We start from the raw sequence: 19,010 nt of genomic DNA, 5'->3' as shown, positions 1-19,010 counted from the left end.
CAAAAGGGATAACGAGATTCATAGGTTCTCAAAGTATCTTATATTACATTTCTAAAAGAAAGTCACACGAAAGGCGTGAGAGTGAACTCTTCGAGTGGTTCGTTCTGAATTTATTTGTGTACTTAAGGGGACGAGCAGATGAGAAGATATGTGAACTCTTAGTCCTAAAGAATGGTTTATTCTGAGTGAAAAGAATCTCCAAAATGATTCTTGTATCTCAACATACTGATTCATAGAGATGATGTTTACGAGGGTGTTGCGTTTAGCCGTGAAATTTTGAGAGTAGAAACTCACCTAGTGCCTGTCCTACAATGGGGTGACCACTGAGTGTACCCTGGAAAACTGATTTATCGGCCCGCATTTTTGTCATGTCTAGCTTTATAAAGAACATTTTATGGGTGCAGAGATTTTCTCACAAATTTTATAAAACCGCCATCCAAAGTGGCTCAAAATTTTTTAACAAAGATCTTAATTGTAAGTTTCATCCCTAACAGAGGGCGAGAAAAAGTGTGATCCATACATGGTGTAGTCTAATATGAAAACCTTTAATAAAATCAACTAAGGGAGTTTTGAAAAACAAAACCTTTAACCGTTTATTGTGACAACGTAAACGGAACGAAGTTCCTAGTAAATTTAGAAGTAGGTACAACGTGTACCATTTTGCATAAAACCATTTGACTTAAGTTGAATAACTCGGTAAAGGAGCGGTTTTTTTTTTTTTTTTTATAATTTGAAGATATAACTTAGTATCAAAATAAGTAAGTATAAATTTATGCATATATGATTTTATAAATCGTATAAGTGACAAAAAAGTTTTTAGTACCTTCATTGTCTGTAAACCTTGTGAGGACCGCACAAATAAACAATGTGTAAAAATTTTGATAACATAGTTTTCCTTATTGCAAGGGTTACGAGTTGGAAAAGATTGAGTGGAAAAGCTTTGAATTCATCGGATGACTAGTTACTAGGTAATGAAAGCTAATGACATAAATGTAGTTTTGGTTATTATCTGGACACAAGTCTTTGGGCCAAAAATATTTACGTGCGAAGCCGTTGCTAAAAGTGAGGTACGAAGGATAGAGCACGAGGGTGAGAAGTTAATTGCTTCTTAAATTTGCAAAGTGCCAAACAGGTTATGACTAGTATTAAAGTCAGAATAATGATGGTATTAATACCACTAAATGAGAATCCCTTGGAATAAATCAGGACTGAGAGTTACGTAAGAAAGATCATTGTTCCAACAGGCGTGGCAAATAAGATTCTTGGGGTAACGTAATGATTTTTAAATGGTTTAGGTGTCAGTGGATGCCCAAAGGCTCTGAATGACGTGGCAGAAGTGTTCTCAATACATACACACATGAATCTTGAAATGTCCCGTTCTTATTGATTAAAAACGTTCCATATTAATTGATTTCGTTGCGAGGTTTTGACCTCTATATGAGACGTTTTTCAAAGACTGCATTCATTTTTAAAACAAACCATAACCTTTATTTCATAGATAAAGGTTTTAAAAAGCTTTACGTAGATTATCAAATAATGATAATCTAAAATATCCTGTTTACACACGACCATTACATAATGGTTTACAATACAAATATGTTACAACAAAATAAGTTTCTTGAATGCAGTTTTTACACAATATCATACAAGTATGGACTCCAAATCTCGTCCTTATTTAAGTATGCGACAGCGAAAGCTCTTAATAATCACCTGAGAATAAACATGCTTAAAACGTCAACAAAAATGTTGGTGAGTTATAGGTTTAACCTATATATATCAAATCATAATAATAGACCACAAGATTTCATATTTCAATACACATCCCATACATAGAGATAAAAATCATTCATATGGTGAACACCTGGTAACCGACATTAACAAGATGCATATATAAGAATATCCCCATCATTCCGGGACACCCTTCGGATATGATATAAATTTCGAAGTACTAAAGCATCCGGTACTTTGGATGGGGCTTGTTGGGCCCAATAGATCTATCTTTAGGATTCGCGTCAATTAGGGTGTCTGTTCCCTAATTCTTAGATTACCAGACTTAATAAAAATGGGCATATTCGATTTCGATAATTCAACCATAGAATGCAGTTTCACGTACTTGTGTCTATTTTGTAAATCATTTATAAAACCTGCATGTATTCTCATCCCAAAAATATTAGATTTTAAAAGTGGGACTATAACTCACTTTCACAGATTTTTACTTCGTCGGGAAGTAAGACTTGGCCACTGGTTGATTCACGAACCTATAACAATATATACATATATATCAAAGTATGTTCAAAATATATTTACAACACTTTTAATATATTTTGATGTTTTAAGTTTATTAAGTCAGCTGTCCTCGTTAGTAACCTACAACTAGTTGTCCACAGTTAGATGTACAGAAATAAATCGATAAATATTATCTTGAATCAATCCACGACCCAGTGTATACGTATCCCAGTATTGATCACAACTCAAACTATATATATTTTGGAATCAACCTCAACCCTGTATAGCTAACTCCAACATTCACATATAGAGTGTCTATGGTTGTTCCGAAATATATATAGATGTGTCGACATGATAGGTCGAAACATTGTATACGTGTCTATGGTATCTCAAGATTACATAATATACAATACAAGTTGATTAAGTTATGGTTGGAATAGATTTGTTACCAATTTTCACGTAGCTAAAATGAGAAAAATTATCCAATCTTGTTTTACCCATAACTTCTTCATTTTAAATCCGTTTTGAGTGAATCAAATTGCTATGGTTTCATATTGAACTCTATTTTATGAATCTAAACAGAAAAAGTATAGGTTTATAGTCAGAAAAATAAGTTACAAGTCGTTTTTGTAAAGGTAGTTATTTTAGTCGAAAGAACGACGTCTAGATGACCATTTTAGAAAACATACTTCCACTTTGAGTTTAACCATAATTTTTGGATATAGTTTCATGTTCATAATAAAAATCATTTTCTCAGAATAAAAACTTTTAAATCAAAGTTTATCATAGTTTTTAATTAACTAACCCAAAACAGCCCGCGGTGTTACTACGACGGCGTAAATCCGGTTTTACGATGTTTTTCGTGTTTCCAGGTTTTAAATCATTAAGTTAGCATATCATATAGATATAGAACATGTGTTTAGTTGATTTTAAAAGTCAAGTTAGAAGGAGTAACTTTTGTTTGCGAACAAGTTTAGAATTAACTAAACTATGTTCTAGTGATTACAAGTTTAAACCTTCGAATAAGATAGCTTTATATGTATGAATAGAATGATGTTATGAACATCATTACTACCTTAAGTTCCTTGGATAAACCTACTGGAAAAGAGAAAAATGGATCTAGCTTCAACGGATCCTTGGATGGCTCGAAGTTCTTGAAGCAGAATCATGACACGAAAACAAGTTCAAGTAAGATCATCACTTGAAATAAGATTGTTATAGTTATAGAAATTGAACCAAAGTTTGAATATGATTATTACCTTGTATTAGAATGATAACCTACTGTAAGAAACAAAGATTTCTTGAGGTTGGATGATCACCTTACAAGATTGGAAGTGAGCTAGCAAACTTGAAAGTATTCTTGATTTTATGTAACTAGAACTTGTAGAATATATGAAGAACACTTAGAACTTGAAGATAGAACTTGAGAGAGATCAATTAGATGAAGAAAACAGAAGAATGAAAGTGTTTGTAGGTGTTTTTGGTCGTTGGTGTATGGATTAGATATAAAGGATATGTAATTTTGTTTTCATGTAAATAAGTCATGAATGATTACTCATATTTTTGTAATTTTATGAGATATTTCATGCTAGTTGCCAAATGATGGTTCCCACATGTGTTAGGTGACTCACATGGGCTGCTAAGAGCTGATCATTGGAGTGTATATACCAATAGTACATACATCTAAAAGCTGTGTATTGTACGAGTACGAATACGGGTGCATACGAGTAGAATTGTTGATGAAACTAAACGAGGATGTAATTGTAAGCATTTTTGTTAAGTAGAAGTATTTTGATAAGTGTATTGAAGTCTTTCAAAAGTGTATAAATACATATTAAAACACTACATGTATATACATTTTAACTGAGTCGTTAAGTCATCGTTAGTCGTTACATGTAAGTGTTGTTTTGAAACCTTTAGGTTAACGATCTTGTTAAATGTTGTTAACCCAATGTTTATAATATCAAATGAGATTTTAAATTATTATATTATCATGATATTATCATGTATGAATATCTCTTAATATGATATATATACATTAAATGTCTTTACAACGATAATCGTTACATATATGTCTCGTTTAAAAATCATTAAGTTAGTAGTCTTGTGTTTACATATGTAGTTCATTGTTAATATACTTAATGATATGTTTACTTATCATAGTATCATGTTAACTATATATATATATATATCCATATATATGTCATCATATAGTTTTTACAAGTTTTAACGTTCGTGAATCACCGGTCAACTTGGGTGGTCAATTGTCTATATGAAACATATTTCAATTAATCAAGTCTTAACAAGTTTGATTGCTTAACATGTTGGAAACATTTAATCATGTAAATATCAATCTAAATTAATATATATAAACATGGAAAAGTTCGGGTCACTACAGTACCTACCCGTTAAATAAATTTCGTCCCGAAATTTTAAGCTGTTGAAGGTGTTGACGAATCTTCTGGAAATAGATGCGGGTATTTCTTCTTCATCTGATCTTCACGCTCCCAGGTGAACTCGGGTCCTCTACGAGCATTCCATCGAACCTTAACAATTGGTATCTTGTTTTGCTTAAGTCTTTTAACCTCACGATCCATTATTTCGACGGGTTCTTCGATGAATTGAAGTTTTTCGTTGATTTGGATTTCATCTAACGGAATAGTGAGATCTTCTTTAGCAAAACATTTCTTCAAATTCGAGACGTGGAAAGTGTTATGTACAGCCGCGAGTTGTTGAGGTAACTCAAGTCGGTAAGCTACTGGTCCGACACGATCAATAATCTTGAATGGTCCAATATACCTTGGATTTAATTTCCCTCGTTTACCAAATCGAACAACGCCTTTCCAAGGTGCAACTTTAAGCATGACCATCTCTCCAATTTCAAATTCTATATCTTTTCTTTTAATGTCAGCGTAGCTCTTTTGTCGACTTTGGGCGGTTTTCAACCGTTGTTGAATTTGGATGATCTTCTCGGTAGTTTCTTGTATAATCTCCAGACCCGTAATCTGTCTATCCCCCACTTCACTCCAACAAATCGGAGACCTGCACTTTCTACCATAAAGTGCTTCAAACGGCGACATCTCAATGCTTGAATGGTAGCTGTTGTTGTAGGAAAATTCTGCTAACGGTAGATGTCGATCCCAACTGTTTCCGAAATCAATAACACATGCTCGTAGCATGTCTTCAAGCGTTTGTATCGTCCTTTCGCTCTGCCCATCAGTTTGTGGATGATAGGCAGTACTCATGTCTAGACGAGTTCCTAATGCTTGCTGTAATGTCTGCCAGAATCTTGAAATAAATCTGCCATCCCTATCAGAGATAATAGAGATTGGTATTCCATGTCTGGATACGACTTCCTTCAAATACAGTCGTGCTAACTTCTCCATCTTGTCATCTTCTTTTATTGGCAGGAAGTGTGCTGATTTGGTGAGACGATCAACTATTACCTAAATAGTATCAAAACCACTTGCAGTCCTTGGCAATTTAGTGATGAAATCCATGGTAATGTTTTCCCATTTCCATTCTGGGATTTCGGGTTGTTGAAGTAGACCTGATGGTTTCTGATGCTCAGCTTTGACCTTAGAACACGTCAAACATTCTCCTACGTATTTAGCAACAACCGCTTTCATACCCGACCACCAAAAATATTTCCTGAGATCCTTGTACATCTTCCCCGTTCCAGGATGTATTGAGTATCTAGTTTTATGAGCTTCTCTAAGTACCATTTCTCTCATATCTCCAAATTTTGGTACCCAAATCCTTTCAGCCCTATACCGGGTTCCGTCTTCCCGAATATTAAGATGCTTCTCCGATCCTTTGGGTATTTCATCCTTTAAATTTCCCTCTTTTAAAACTCTTTGTTGCGCCTCCTTTATTTGAGTAGTAAGGTTATTATGAATCATTATATTCATAGATTTTACTCGAATGGGTTCTCTGTCCTTCCTGCTCAAGGCATCGGCTACCACATTTGCCTTCCCCGGGTGGTAACGAATCTCAAAGTCGTAATCATTCAACAATTCAATCCACCTACGCTGCCTCATATTCAGTTGTTTCTGATTAAATATGTGTTGAAGACTTTTGTGGTCGGTATATATAATACTTTTGACCCCATATAAGTAGTGCCTCCAAGTCTTTAATGCAAAAACAACCGCGCCTAATTCCAAATCATGCGTCGTATAATTTTGTTCGTAAATCTTCAATTGTCTAGACGCATAAGCAATCACCTTCGTTCGTTGCATTAATACACAACCGAGACCTTGCTTTGATGCGTCACAATAAATCACAAAATCATCATTCCCTTCAGGCAATGACAATATAGGTGCCGTAGTTAGCTTTTTCTTCAATAACTGAAACGCTTTCTCTTGTTCATCCTTCCATTCAAATTTCTTCCCTTTATGCGTTAATGCAGTCAAGGGTTTTGCTATTCTGGAAAAGTCTTGGATGAACCTTCTGTAGTAACCAGCTAGTCCTAAAAACTGGCGTATGTGTTTCAGAGTTTTCGGGGTTTCCCACTTTTCAACAGTTTCTATCTTTGCCGGATCCACCTTAATACCTTCTTTGTTCACTATGTGACCGAGGAATTGAACTTCTTCCAACCAAAATGCACACTTTGAAAACTTAGCGTACAATTCTTCCTTCCTCAATACTTCTAACACTTTTCTCAAATGTTCACCGTGTTCTTGGTCATTCTTTGAGTAAATAAGTATGTCATCAATGAAAACAATGACAAACTTGTCAAGGTATGGTCCATACACTCGGTTCATAAGGTCCATGAACACAGCTGGTGCATTAGTTAAACCAAACGGCATGACCATAAACTCGTAATGACCGTAACGTGTTCTGAAAGCAGTCTTTGGAATATCATCTTCCTTCACCCGCATTTGATGATACCCGGAACGTAAGTCAATCTTTGAATAAACAGACGAGCCTTGTAGTTGATCAAATAAGTCGTCGATTCTCGGTAGTGGGTAGCGGTTCTTGATGGTAAGTTTGTTCAACTCTCGGTAGTCGATACACAACCTGAATGTACCATCTTTCTTCTTGACAAAAAAAACAGGAGCTCCCCACGGTGATGTGCTTGGTCGAATGAAACCACGCTCTAAAAGTTCTTGTAATTGGCTTTGCAGTTCTTTCATCTCGCTGGGTGCGAGTCTGTAAGGAGCACGAGCTATTGGTGCAGCTCCTGGTACAAGATCTATTTGAAATTCAACGGATCGATGTGGGGGTAATCCCGGTAATTCTTTCGGAAATACATCGGAAAATTCTTTTGCAATGGGAACATCATTGATGCTCTTTTCTTCAGTTTGTACTTTCTCGACGTGTGCTAGAACAGCATAGCAACCTTTTCTTATTAGTTTTTGTGCCTTCAAATTACTAATAAGATGTAGCTTCGTGTTGCCCTTTTCTCCGTACACCATTAAGGGTTTTCCTTTTCCTCGTATAATGCGAATTGCATTTTTGTAACAAACGATCTCTGCTTTCACTTCTTTCAACCAGTCCATACCGATTATCACATCAAAACTCCCTAACTCTACTGGTATCAAATCAATCTTAAATGTTTCGCTAACCAGTTTAATTTCTCGATTCCGACATATATTATCTGCTGAAATTAATTTACCATTTGCTAATTCGAGTAAAAATTTACTATCCAAAGGCATCAATGGACAACTTAATTTAGCACAAAAATCTCTACTCATATAGCTTCTATCCGCACCCGAATCAAATAAAACGTAAGCAGATTTATTGTCAATAAGAAACGTACCCGTAACAAGCTCCGGGTCTTCCTGTGCCTCTGCCGCATTAATATTGAAAACTCTTCCGCGGCCTTGTCCATTCGTGTTCTCCTGGTTCGGGCAATTTCTAATAATGTGGCCCGGTTTTCCACATATATAACAAACTACATTGGCATAACTTGCTCCGACACTACTTGCTCCGCCATTACTCGTTCCGACACCATTTGTTCCTTTCGTTCTATTAACCCCTGGTCCGTAGACCTCACACTTCGCTGCGCTATGACCATTTCTTTTACACTTGTTGCAAAATTTGGTGCAGAACCCCGAGTGATACTTTTCACACCTTTGGCATAGCTGCTTCTGATTGTTGTTGTTGTTGCGGTTATTATTGTTGTTGGGATGATTGTTGTAGTTGCTGTTGTTGTTGTTGTTGTTGGGCCGTTTGTTGTAGTTGCGATTGATGTTGCGATTGTTGGGATAATTATTGCGATTATTGTTGTAATTGCTGTTGTTGTTGTATTGGTGATTCTTATCACCGTTTTCCTCCCACTTTCTTTTGACTTGCTTCACATTGGCCTCTTCAGCAGTCTGTTCTTTAATTCTTTCTTCAATCTGGTTCACTAGTTTATGAGCCATTCTACATGCCTGTTGTATGGAGGCGGGCTTGTGTGAACTTATATCTTCTTGGATTCTTTCCGGTAATCCTTTCACAAATGCGTCGATCTTCTCTTCCTCATCTTCGAATGCTCCCGGACACAATAGGCACAATTCTGTGAATCATCTTTCGTACGTGGTAATATTAAATCCTTGGGTTCGTAACCCTCTAAGTTCTGTCTTGAGCTTATTGACCTCGGTTCTGGGACGGTACTTCTCGTTCATCAAGTGCTTGAATGCTGACCACGGTAGTGCGTACGCATCGTCTTGTCCCACTTGCTCTAGATAGGTATTCCACCATGTTAACGCAGAACCTGTGAAGGTATGTGTAGCGTACTTCACTTTGTCCTCTTCAGTACACTTACTTATGGCAAACACCGATTCGACCTTCTCGGTCCACCGTTTCAATCCGATCGGTCCTTCGGTTCCATCGAATTCCAAAGGTTTGCAGGCAGTGAATTCTTTGTAGGTGCATCCTACACGATTTCCTGTACTGCTAGATCCAAGGTTATTGTTGGTATGTAGCGCAGCCTGTACTGCGGCTATGTTTGAAGCTAGAAAAGTACGGAATTCCTCTTCATTCATATTCACGGTGTGTCGAGTAGTCGGTGCCATTTCCTTCAAAATAGTCAAATGGAACAAGTTAATCATACAGAATATTAAGAGTAGTTAATAGTATTTCGTAGCATAATATGAACTCATTTATAAAAGCTTTTTCTTCATATTAGCGTTTTATAAGTTTAAATTCGGGTAGTACCTACCCGTTAAGTTCATACTTAGTAGCTAATATACAATTCAACTACTACAATTCTATATGAAAAACTGATTATAATAATATTTCGCGTTCAAACTTTTATACAATATTTTACAAACTTACAATACCGCTTATTTTACATAAAGCATGAAATATAGCACACAATAACTTTGATACAAGATAGTTGTGAAGATAATTCTAGCTAGTACACAAGTCGTTCAGCAAAGGCAATAAAGACACGTAATATCCTGTTTACACACGACCATTACATAATGGTTTACAATACAAATATGTTACAACAAAATAAGTTTCTTGAATGCAGTTTTTACATAATATCATACAAGTATGGACTCCAAATCTCGTTCTTATTTAAGTATGCGACAGCGGAAGCTCTTAATAATCACCTGAGAATAAACATGCTTAAAACGTCAACAAAAATGTTGGTGAGTTGTAGGTTTAACCTATATATATCAAATCATAATAATAGACCACAAGATTTCATATTTCAATACACATCCCATACATAGAGATAAAAATCATTCATATGGTGAACACCTGGTAACCGACATTAACAAGATGCATATATAAGAATATCCCCATCATTCCGGGACACCCTTCGGATATGATATAAATTTCGAAGTACTAAAGCATCCGGTACTTTGGATGGGGCTTGTTGGGCCCAATAGATCTATCTTTAGGATTCGCGTCAATTAGGGTGTCTGTTCCCTAATTCTTAGATTACCAGACTTAATAAAAATGGGCATATTCGATTTCGATAATTCAACCATAGAATGCAGTTTCACGTACTTGTGTCTATTTTGTAAATCATTTATAAAACCTGCATGTATTCTCATCCCAAAAATATTAGATTTTAAAAGTGGGACTATAACTCACTTTCACAGATTTTTACTTCGTCGGAAAGTAAGACTTGGCCACTGGTTGATTCACGAACCTATAACAATATATACATATATATCAAAGTATGTTCAAAATATATTTACAACACTTTTAATATATTTTGATGTTTTAAGTTTATTAAGTCAGCTGTCCTCGTTAGTAACCTACAACTAGTTGTCCACAGTTAGATGTACAGAAATAAATCGATAAATATTATCTTGAATCAATCCACGACCCAGTGTATACGTATCTCAGTATTGATCACAACTCAAACTATATATATTTTGGAATCAACCTCAACCCTGTATAGCTAACTCCAACATTCACATATAGAGTGTCTATGGTTGTTCCGAAATATATATAGATGTGTCGACATGATAGGTCGAAACATTGTATACGTGTCTATGGTATCTCAAGATTACATAATATACAATACAAGTTGATTAAGTTATGGTTGGAATAGATTTGTTACCAATTTTCACGTAGCTAAAATGAGAAAAATTATCCAATCTTGTTTTACCCATAACTTCTTCATTTTAAATCCGTTTTGAGTGAATCAAATTGCTATGGTTTCATATTGAACTCTATTTTATGAATCTAAACAGAAAAAGTATAGGTTTATAGTCAGAAAAATAAGTTACAAGTCGTTTTTGTAAAGGTAGTCATTTCAGTCGAAAGAACGACGTCTAGATGACCATTTTAGAAAACATACTTCCACTTTGAGTTTAACCATAATTTTTGGATATAGTTTCATGTTCATAATAAAAATCATTTTCTCAGAATAAAAACTTTTAAATCAAAGTTTATCATAGTTTTTAATTAACTAACCCAAAACAGCCCGCGGTGTTACTACGACGGCGTAAATCCGGTTTTACGATGTTTTTCGTGTTTCCAGGTTTTAAATCATTAAGTTAGCATATCATATAGATATAGAACATGTGTTTAGTTGATTTTAAAAGTAAAGTTAGAAGGAGTAACTTTTGTTTGCGAACAAGTTTAGAATTAACTAAACTATGTTCTAGTGATTACAAGTTTAAACCTTCGAATAAGATAGCTTTATATGTATGAATTGAATGATGTTATGAACATCATTACTACCTTAAGTTCCTTGGATAAACCTACTGGAAAAGATAAAAATGGATCTAGCTTCAACGGATCCTTGGATGGCTCGAAGTTCTTGAAGCAGAATCATGACACGAAAACAAGTTCAAGTAAGATCATCACTTGAAATAAGATTGTTATAGTTATAGAAATTGAACCAAAGTTTGAATATGATTATTACCTTGTATTAGAATGATAACCTACTGTAAGAAACAAAGATTTCTTGAGGTTGGATGATCACCTTACAAGATTGGAAGTGAGCTAGCAAACTTGAAAGTATTCTTGATTTTATGTAACTAGAACTTGTAGAATATATGAAGAACACTTAGAACTTGAAGATAGAACTTGAGAGAGATCAATTAGATGAATAAAATTGAAGAATGAAAGTGTTTGTAGGTGTTTTTGGTCGTTGGTGTATGGATTAGATATAAAGGATATGTAATTTTGTTTTCATGTAAATAAGTCATGAATGATTACTCATATTTTTGTAATTTTATGAGATATTTCATGCTAGTTGCCAAATGATGGTTCCCACATGTGTTAGGTGACTCACATGGGCTGCTAAGAGCTGATCATTGGAGTGTATATACCAATAGTACATACATCTAAAAGCTGTGTATTGTACGAGTACGAATACGGGTGCATACGAGTAGAATTGTTGATGAAACTGAACGAGGATGTAATTGTAAGCATTTTTGTTAAGTAGAAGTATTTTGATAAGTGTATTGAAGTCTTTCAAAAGTGTATAAATACATATTAAAACACTACATGTATATACATTTTAACTGAGTCGTTAAGTCATCGTTAGTCGTTACATGTAAGTGTTGTTTTGAAACCTTTAGGTTAACGATCTTGTTAAATGTTGTTAACCCAATGTTTATAATATCAAATAAGATTTTAAATTATTATATTATCATGATATTATCATGTATGAATATCTCTTAATATGATATATATACATTAAATGTCTTTACAACGATAATCGTTACATATATGTCTCGTTTAAAAATCATTAAGTTAGTAGTCTTGTTTTTACATATGTAGTTCATTGTTAATATACTTAATGATATGTTTACTTATCATAGTATCATGTTAACTATATATATATATATATATCCATATATATGTCATCTTATAGTTTTTACAAGTTTTAACGTTCGTGAATCACCGGTCAACTTGGGTGGTCAATTGTCTATATGAAACATATTTCAATTAATCAAGTCTTAACAAGTTTGATTGCTTAACATGTTGGAAACATTTAATCATGTAAATATCAATCTCAATTAATATATATAAACATGGAAAAGTTCGGGTCACTACAAATCTCTCGATTTCAACGGTTGTAAAGTCTTCACGATGACTTGGGTACGAATGAGCAATGAAGAATTTTATATAGCAAGCAACGAAAGATTTTATAGAAATTGTTTAAGGTGACAATGTATAGAAAGAAATGAAGTTCTAGTAAACTAGGGTTATGTACAACCCGTACCATTCAAAGTAAAATATATTTTGAACAAAAGATTTGATTTGTAAGATTGAAAGTAAAATTCTACTTGTATTTGTCAAAAATAAGTAATCATTTGCTTTATTTTATATAACGTATATGATTTCAAAATTTGTGCGAATGGCGAACAAAATAAATTAAAATTTTTTTTTTATAAAGCTTTGAGAGGGTAGCACAATAAAATAATGTGTGTAAGATTTTTGGCAGCAAAATTTTCATATTTCGGAGGTTACAAGTTGAAAAAGGTTGATGAGAATCGAGTAAAAGACTTTTTGAAAATTTCGAGTGATATTTGAGGTAATAAAAACCATTGAATTTATATGTGATTGACGACTATTAGTAGGGCATAAGTCTTTTGACCAAAAATGCTTAAGTGTGAAGTTGTTGCTTATAAGTGAGTTATGAATGGGAGTGTATGAGGATGAGAGTTAACCACTCATTGATTTTAGAAAAAAAATTCGAACTGGTATGACTAATATCGAGGTAAGAAGGATGATGTTGTGGTTATCATCGAATAAGAAATTCCTCGTAATAAGTTAGGACTTAGAGTTGCGTAAGAATGAGTATCAAATGAGATTCTTGGGAAATCTTCAATATAGAATTTGAATTGCTGAAGTGACGGAATACAAATTCCTTTAAGTATCGTTGTGCAAGTTTGTCCATTGTATCGGTTTCTTCCATGGCTAGAAAGTGAGCAGTTTTGGCGAGATGGTCAATAATAACCCAGATGATGTCCTAACCGCCTTACCGTCTTTGGTAGCTTAGTGATGAATTTCTCCCCATTTCCGTTGTGGGATTTCGGGTTGTTGTCATGTAACTAATAAGGTTCAGTTTTCGGGCTACACCTCTCCCCATAATAGTTTCACCATTCTTGCGAGGTATACGAATAAATTTTCCTCATTATAAATAAATTCCGCTTTCATCCTTGAAAGTCAGTTCGTTCCAACTATTTCATCAAGTTTCCTAACTTGATGAGTATTAAGTTAATCTTAAAGTTCATCCCCACTATTGCATCCAATTTCCCAAATTGATGGGTGGTAGGTTAATCTTAGGGTTCATTCCAACCAATCTTATTATACTGCTGTGAAAATTTTTATCAATCTTCTCAAATAACATGTGCCTTTATGTAGGTAACTAATCCCTTTCAACTACTACATTAAAACTCCCAAGTTTGGTTAACATGAGGTCATCTCCAAATGACCCACCTGTTAATCTTAAAGTACTACCTTAAATTATTCCTCTATCTCCGCCAGCTTACCATTTACTGGTCCTATAGAATACTTAACTCTCATGGTTGTTAATGGCTTATTATTCATAACGCTAAGGTGCTTAGATATAAGGTTTCTATCGTTCTAGTATTAAAAAACTTCGAAACAATAAAACGTTGTGATGAAACATACCCTAACCAAAATCAGGATCCATGCGAGTTTCCATAACTGAGATAACGATTGCTCTACCTCAAGTTAGTACAAAGTTTTTCCTATTTGAGAACTTTTTTCTTAAATGTCCAGGGTGTCGATCTCTATAACACATTTTTGGGTTATCAATTCTACAATCAACGCCCTTCTTGTACAGTATCTGGGCTGCGTGGTTATCCCTTCCCCACCTTTAACGGACTATAATGCGTATGCTCAAGTGATCCCTGCCAAAATTTTCCCTGAATCACCCCATATTCCTCATGTAGTAACATTGGAACTTCTGCATGATTTACTTCAATATAATCACGCTGGCCTGGCGTCATTATATTGTACTAAATCTTGCGCTCATTCCAATGCCATTCCATATGGTCAATGTAACGTGATCACTTCCAATTATACACAATTTCATCTAACGGTGCTTTATCTATGCCATCTCAAAACAGAATCAACATAACTAATCTCACAGTTTCTCGATGTGGGTGCGTAGGTTCCGTAGATCATGTATTAATGCCTAAGTGTCCCGAATTTTCTTCAAAGGTTCGGATTCAGGTAACGTTGTTAGGTTCCTTCTAGATATTCAATCCGAGTCTCACGTCGGATTGTACTTGTAGCAAGTAGTAATACGATGTGTTTGAGCATCAGTAGAAGATACTATGTCCTTGTGAAAGGAGATGTCCTGCCGACTTATCCAATGTCTAGGAGTGGTAGGGACCTAAGTCCAGAAGTGTCGTTAGATCGTCGAGCAGTGGTGAAGAATGAAAGAGTTAAGTGACGGTCATGAAAGCGTACAGGGTATGTGTCAACTGAACAATCTTCTAGATTGCGTGAAGTAATGTTTCGATCTCTGAAACGGTGGAACAGTAGTAACAGGTGGATTACACTACTAGTTCTTAGGGTTAGACGAGTGGGAAAGTAGTTCAGGAAAACATCTGAACTGGGAAGGATAAGTTCTCCAAGTCGTTATAGCGAATAGTAGGCATGTAGCAAGAGCGTAATCAGGCATAACAACTGCAGTAGCCTAGATCGTTTACAGCAGTACGTAGCATGGCAATAGTAACAGTATCATACCGAAGTAACATGTTAAAAGTAGATAATAGCATGCAGTAAGTTCATACAGCAGTAGAAGTAAGCAGTAACATGCAGTAATATAACACAGTAGCATGCAGTAGGGAAAACATGTAGCAGTGTACAACATATAGCAGTAAGCAGCAGCATGCAGCAAGTTTGGCAGAAACAAGTTAACTAGCAAGTTGTAGATTAGTCCTATTAGTGAATCCTACTCGGGTCGGTCCAGACTCACTAATGCATCCTAATTCCCTACAACCAATGCTCTGATACCAAATGTGATGCCCCGTACTAAATCATCATCTACGGACCATCAACGACAGGATCATTACAAGGTTAAGTACTATATGCGACTTCAAAAAGAGTTTGCATTCATAACAAAAGTGATGTTTTAACCAACATCGAATGTTTTACAACAAAAGTATGCTTCAATGAACAGAAGCAATTAGTAATTGTATGTAGAGACCCGTCCTAATCCATCCAGACGAAGTCCATATCGATTATAAACGATTCACAATAGTTGATTACATCGCGAGGTACTTGACCTCTATATGATACATTTTACAAACATTGCATTCGTTTTTGAAGATACAATCTTTCATTACATCGAAAGTTGACGTCATGCATACCATTTCATAATATATCTAACTATAATTGACTTAATAATAATTCTGATGAACTTGACGACTCGAATGCAACGTCTTTTGAAATATGACATGAATGACTCCAAGTAATATCCTAAAATGAGCAAATGCACAGTGGAAGATTTCTTTTATACCTGAGAATAAACATGCTTTCAAGTGTCAACCAAAAGGTTGGTGAGTTCATTAGTTTATCATAAATAATCATTTCATAACTTTAATAGACCACAAGATTTCATATTTCCATTTCTCATAAACATACGTCCCATGCATAGAGACAAAAATATCATTCATATGGATTGAACACCTGGTAATCGACATTCACAATATACATATAAGAATATCCCCATCATTCCGGGATCTTCCTTCGGACAAGATATAAAATTTGAAGTACTAAAGCATCCGGTACTTTAGATGGGGCTTGTTGGACCCAATAGATCTATCTTTAGAGTTCGCGTCAATTAGGGTGTCTGTTCCCTAATTCTTAGATTACCAGACTTAATAAAAAGGGGCATATTCGACTTCGATAATTCAACCATAGAATGTAGTTTCGATTACTTGTGTCTATAATGTAAAACAGTTATAAAAGCAGCGCATGTATTCTCAGTCCCAAAAATGTAAAGAGTAAAAAGGGAGCAAATGAAACTCACCTAATGTATTTTGTAGTAAAAATATATATGACGACATTGAACAAGTATAGGGTTGGCCTCGGATTCACGAACCTATATCATTTGTATAATGATTAATATACATAATTGTAATCGAACATATATATTATTAGTAATAAAATCTTTGTATTAATAATTTATATATATTTTATTATTTAATTAAATGTATTCATTTTTAAATGAAAATATTAATATAGTTAAGTTAAATATATTTTTACATGATTATCATTTGTTTGTTGAAATTAGTAATTATAATTATACTAAGATAATATTTGTAACGATAAAAATAATAATAATGATAATACTCATGTTAATACTAAGGAGAAATAATATTTAATAATTCTATTAATAGTAATACTAACGATAGTTTTATTATTAAGTCTTATAATACTGATAGTAGTTTCAAATGAAAAATTTAATAGTAATGATAATACATATAATAATGATAGTATACATTATTAATTTGGTGATAATAATAATTTTGATAATGATACTAATACTAATCTAAATGATAATACTAATATTAATAATAGTGTTAATAATGATATAAATAATAACTAATACTTATTTTGGCATTGATAATAATAATAATTATGATACATGTGATAATAATAATAATAATAACTAATGATAACAATACTAATAACAATAATACGCATAATAATAATAATAATAATAATAATAATAATAATAATAATAATAATAATAATAATAATTATAATAATAATAATTATAATAATTATAATTATAATAATAATAATTATAATAATTATAATAATAATAATAATAAATAATAATAATAATAATAATAAAATAAAACTACATTCAAAGCCTTCCTAAAATAAAATGCCTCGAGCAGGGCTCGAACCCGCGACCTCCCACTTCATCAAAATTTCCCTTAACCGTTCCTCCATTTCTAATTTTCTACCTTTGTATCTGTTTTAATTTTATTTATTGTTGTTTCTTGAAATAATAGTCCACACTAAGCCTAATTGTATAAACTCCACAAGCCCAACACTAATGGCCCAAGTAATGATTCACGGCCCAACAGTTCCTTCGGCCCAATACTTGTAACCATGTCTAGCTGTTAATTGTCAAAAGAAAGAAAAAATATAAATGTAGAAGACTGGGTTCGAACCCATGACCTTTCGTTAAACACCCACTCACCCAAACCATTCCTCTATCCATTTCATTTCTGTTTTAAGACCTAACTAATTCTTTTACCCATTCTTTCTGTCAACTCCTCCATCATCTACAACATCGTCATCTTCAACATCGATCACCATCATTATTATATCAACATCATCATATTCACACCATTATCGCGACATCATTTTTTTTTTGATACATCATCATCATAACAATTAATTACGCGAAATGTGTGGATACTACATGAAACGGTTAATCTTTTGGCAAAACTACGCAGATCGCGTAGAGTTAGGAATAATTACACGGACCACGTAATTGTTTTTCATTGTTTTCTTTATACTGTAGTAGATAGGATAGTTGCAGTAGAAACAGCTCGAAGTGATTGTGTTTGGGTTTGTAATTGAAACAAATGACAAGAAGTATTAGGGACCGATGTGTCTTGTTTGGGTTCATTACTCCAACAGAGAAAAAAATAATAAATGGAAAGAGAGAGAGAGTAAAAGAGTGGCGGATGATGGTGGCCGTAAGTTTTGGTGGTCATGGATGACGGATCATGGTGATGGTTGTTAAATGGTCGTAGTTTATGTATGTTTCCAAAAGTGGTTTCAATGGTGGAAGATGATATTCTATACGGTGGTTTATATGGTCGACAATGGAGAGATGGTTTAGAAGAGAAGACAAAGTGGTGGTGGCTCACAGTGGGTGAGGGTGGTTAGCTCGTGATGGTTATGGATGGTGGTTGCCGACTGTTAGAAGGGTGGCGAGTGAGATTGAGAAAGAGTGGTGACGGTTGTAGTGTATGGTGGTTCATGGGTGATGTCTACCGTGGTGGTGGTGGAGATGGAGTTGATGAAGTAAATGGTTTCTCCTCTCCCTCCCTTTCTCACCCATACGTAGAATATAGAGATATATATTAGGTAATATATAATATTTAATATTAATAATAATCATAATAATTAATCTATTAGATGCATGATTGAAAAAAAAAACAGTAACATTAATATTAATTAAAACTTCAACTTGCACAAGTAATAGTGTTAAATAGTAATATGAATTATATCTCGTGAACATCATTTGTTTATATTCTACCGACAGTTTTGGCACACAGTGCTATATCGTGCCCATTGCTAAACAGTTAATGTATAAAAGTGTTCCTAAAAATCTCAAACTTTTATATTAAAAAATTTAATTATTTCACTCA

At 34.1% G+C, this 19,010-nt stretch overlaps 1 protein-coding gene across 1 annotated transcript in view; it reads left to right on the top strand.

Moving 5' to 3' along the window:
* The window catches only part of LOC139900872 (uncharacterized), a 38,310-nt gene extending 19,785 nt beyond the window's left edge, over nucleotides 1–18,525 (top strand). The window contains exon 2 of the mRNA XM_071883623.1: nucleotides 18,410–18,525. Coding sequence (XP_071739724.1) covers nucleotides 18,410–18,525 — 116 coding nt within the window. The remainder of the gene's footprint in view (nucleotides 1–18,409) is intronic.
* The last annotated feature ends 485 nt before the right edge of the window (nucleotides 18,526–19,010 follow it).

The sequence above is a fragment of the Rutidosis leptorrhynchoides genome, chromosome 3 (assembly GCF_046630445.1).
Source record: "Rutidosis leptorrhynchoides isolate AG116_Rl617_1_P2 chromosome 3, CSIRO_AGI_Rlap_v1, whole genome shotgun sequence".
Classification (NCBI taxonomy): Eukaryota; Viridiplantae; Streptophyta; class Magnoliopsida; order Asterales; family Asteraceae; genus Rutidosis; species Rutidosis leptorrhynchoides.
The sequence above is the reverse complement of the archived record's forward strand: the minus strand, read 5'-3'. Positions and strand labels throughout refer to the sequence as shown.